The sequence below is a fragment of the Phaethon lepturus genome, unplaced genomic scaffold (genome assembly GCF_000687285.1).
Source record: "Phaethon lepturus isolate BGI_N335 unplaced genomic scaffold, ASM68728v1 scaffold15185, whole genome shotgun sequence".
NCBI lineage: Eukaryota > Metazoa > Chordata > Aves > Phaethontiformes > Phaethontidae > Phaethon > Phaethon lepturus.
In genome coordinates, this window is record NW_010539977.1 from 1,428 (window position 1) to 4,841 (window position 3,414).

The window sequence follows — 3,414 nt, forward strand, 5'->3', positions numbered from 1 at the left end:
TAGCGAACACAGACAATCTAATTGCCATTAGGTTGGGGGAAGGCAGGAGAGGGGAAAGCATCTGTAGGCCACTGAAGACAGTACTGACACTGTAAGGCTTTCACAGGAAAAACATTTCTGTAGAAATCTATATAGCTGTGAGTTACTACCAGAAAACTGCTATGCATCTTCCTTCCAGAAAGTGTCCCACCGTGGGGGAGTGAGCAAGCAGCTGCATGGTGCTTAGTTGCTGGCTGGGGTTAAACCATGACAAAAGCAAACTACCTTTAAGATTCTTAAACCACCTTAGTAAGCTCGGGGCAGACAGCAGACATGTTCTTACACCAGTTTATTCCAAACACCGGATTTAGGAGAAAGTATAGGTTCATGATAGTTATTTCACTAGATCTTACTGAAGACATTCTGATGACACCATCATCCACACAGGGGTATCCATGAACACAGTGATATCCAAAGTGTGCTGCTACCACTGAATGATACTTGGTGAATACTTGAGGTGACATTCAAGTCAATCAATCATAAGGATCTTTCTCAAGTAAACAAACATTTAAGGCAGAAACATACCAAGATGTGAAAAAAAAAGCAGATTTCCACAGCAACCTTGGGAATAAGAAAGGCTAACAAAGCACACAATCTCAGCTTTCTGATTAAAGACTTTAGCTTCTAAAAGTCTAGAATAGGCAAATAGTACCTTTCTTTGGCATGAGAAGCAACTGGGATAATATCCTTTCCCCAGAAGTCTTTGGAGCTTTGTTTACTGAAGCAAAGTAGTAAACGGGTTTCTGATCTTTGCATGTTTTTGTCTGTTTGTTTTTTGTCATCATTTTTAAGAACTCCCTGAAGAGGGATGAAGAGATTTATTTTTGTTGAAATGAACTGTGTAACCTCCAAGATTCACCAGTGTAAGGCAATATTACTCCAGATACCTAAAAACTTAGCTGTCTCCTTTTAGCTTGTAAAGTCTCTCCTAAGAGCCTGAAAACCAATCTGAGGTTCTTGTACACATCAAGCTGAGTCTGATGCAGATGACCATCCCACAGCTTGTGGAGTGCAGGATTTGATGAAGTGAGAGGGCTGCTGTTAGCACAATCTGCCTTAGAAACAGGTCATTACGGTTGACCTTGGCTTTCTCTAGTAATTCAACAAGGACCTACCAAATCTCATTTGAGGGAAAGGAAGGGAAGGATGGGAGGAATGACAAGAAAACCCTCAAGGCCATGCAAAAGATCTGCAAAAGTGCATTTCTGGCAAGCAGAATAATTTTGCTATGTAGCCATCCCTACCTATACTCCTGAACCCATTGCATTGGTCCTCTTTCACCCCTGAACAGAGGAGTGCCTTGCAGCCAGCTGCTCTTGGCTCTCTCTTCCACGCAAATGGCACAAAGGGGCTGTGCAGACCCTTGCTCTGTGTTTACCAGTCAACTGCACTTTACATCAGAAAACAGAATCTAAAAATTCCAGATAGAGCCCAAAGAGGGTATGGTCGTCAGTGACTTAAAGAGCTGTACCCACCAACACAGGGTCAAATTCCTGTCTTCTACTGTAGTAATAATGAACAAGGGAAATACCTGAAGGCCCAACTCCAGAGAAACCTTCAGAAGAGTGATGTCTGGCAAGCTGTCCATGAGTGTTGCTATTTTAAATGCATCCTGGGCAAGTTTGAAGATGTGTGATGAGGAGTGGATATTTTTCTGGATGGATTCTAACACTGTTTCCAGCCTCCGAACATCACCTGCAAGGTGTAAACAGAACAAGCTCCCAAAACATCCAGAGATACATTATAATTGAGCCTGCCATTGCTACACAATAGTACAATGTTTCAGTTATACACATTTTGTTTTTTATAAACCTCCCATAATTAAATCACATGAATGAAAGATACAAAACAGCACAAACTCCTCTAGTGCCTGATGGTGTTAGTGTAGTACATGGCTAAAAGTCATCCTGACTTGTGAATTTTAGAAGTGATTTGTCCACTCCTGGGTTTCATAGTCTATATTGTGTGTCAGAAGAACAAAAAGCTGTCTCATCAGCCTCAAATCAAGCCCATCTGGCTACCGTCTAGCTAGTTTAACCACTTTGCTAGAAAATTGACAGGTTTAAGTCAGTTCAGTTTGTTGTTCCTATTTCAAGCTCCTGTCAGACTGAAATTTGGATTACTAAACACAAGTTTTATAATCTGTTTATTCCATGCAATATTAAAAACATACATTTAGTTGAGTACGTAACTGACAACAATGTACCTTTGGCTGCTGTCAGCATGGTTGATGCCAGCTCACACTGCTGGGATTCGATGTGACTTAGGGTGAACCAGTGAGGATACCGGTTTGGAACAACTGATGCAATGTGGTGCGAGCGGGACATGTCTCCTGAAGGAGCTGTAGATTCCAATACTAGCAACCTGAAATAAGGAAGAAATCCTCTTTCATGAAATCATTATTATTTTAGGTTACTCATAAGCAAAACTAAAGCTGCAAGAACACTTGACCTTGTTTATGAAATGTGCAATTTTCGGTATAAAGATATTGGAGGACCACTTCTCGGGGAATCTTAAAAGTCCATTTGCCAAACTTGCCTACATCAGTGGGCATCTGCAGGAATTCACAGGACAATTAAGCCATCCATTAGCCAAGGCAGCAGAGACTTTCTGCATCATCCATAGAGTTGAAGCTTTTTTCTCCTGCCTTGTTTCAGTCTTTGAACCACAGCCCTCAGGAAGGAAAGTGGAGTAGTTCTCCATAACACTAAGAACATGTAAATATTTTCCAATATTTGGAATATACTTTCTTTACTTGCAAATGCTCAAAGTAAGGGAGAGGGATATTCAACAAGTCATTTGGATTTTGACCTTGCAATAAATTCAGACATACCAAAAAGGACATTTTACTGTTCAAATATGAACTACTTCTTAAAGTCCTTAAACTCTAGCCTACTAACATTTGATAATGTGCATGCTAATGTGAAAAAAAAGACTTCCCTTTTGTTTTGTATCAAGAGTCAAATCTCTTCCCTAGTACCACTGAGACAACTCTTTATATAGTTTGTCGCTTTGAATTTCACTGCCAACTTCTATGTTCCTTTGCTGTGACAAGAAATGCTGTTGTGAATTGGTGGGTTTCATACGATTTTGTCAAGATTAGGGAACATCATAAAAAGCACAAGCAGATTTATCGTTCTTCACTTTTTTTCCCTTTCAAACATCAATTATTTAGCTAGGTTTTAGCAAAGCTACTTTGTGATTAAACATCACCATTAAAGTCTGACTCCCAAAGCCTGGGTTGAAATTCAAGCTTAACAAGGGATCAGTAAAACTAAGCCAAATTCAAGTTCGGATTTTAAGTGAGCAGTCAACTAGGTCACCGCAGATCCACAAGGCTCTACTCCATTGTCCTGGTTTCAGCCAGGATAGAGC

General features: G+C 40.3%; 1 protein-coding gene across 1 annotated transcript; it reads right to left on the minus strand.

Moving 5' to 3' along the window:
* Nucleotides 1-1,318: 1,318 nt before the first annotated feature.
* On the minus strand, nt 1,319-2,398 carry LOC104620950 (zinc finger SWIM domain-containing protein 6-like). Its single transcript, XM_010287313.1, has 2 exons — nt 2,246-2,398; nt 1,319-1,734 (listed from the first exon to the last, which is right to left on the minus strand). Exons 1-2 carry the CDS (start codon nt 2,364-2,366, stop codon nt 1,451-1,453), a joined length of 405 nt encoding a protein of 134 aa, XP_010285615.1. The 5' UTR covers nt 2,367-2,398; the 3' UTR covers nt 1,319-1,450.
* Between the last annotated feature and the right edge of the window lie 1,016 nt (nt 2,399-3,414).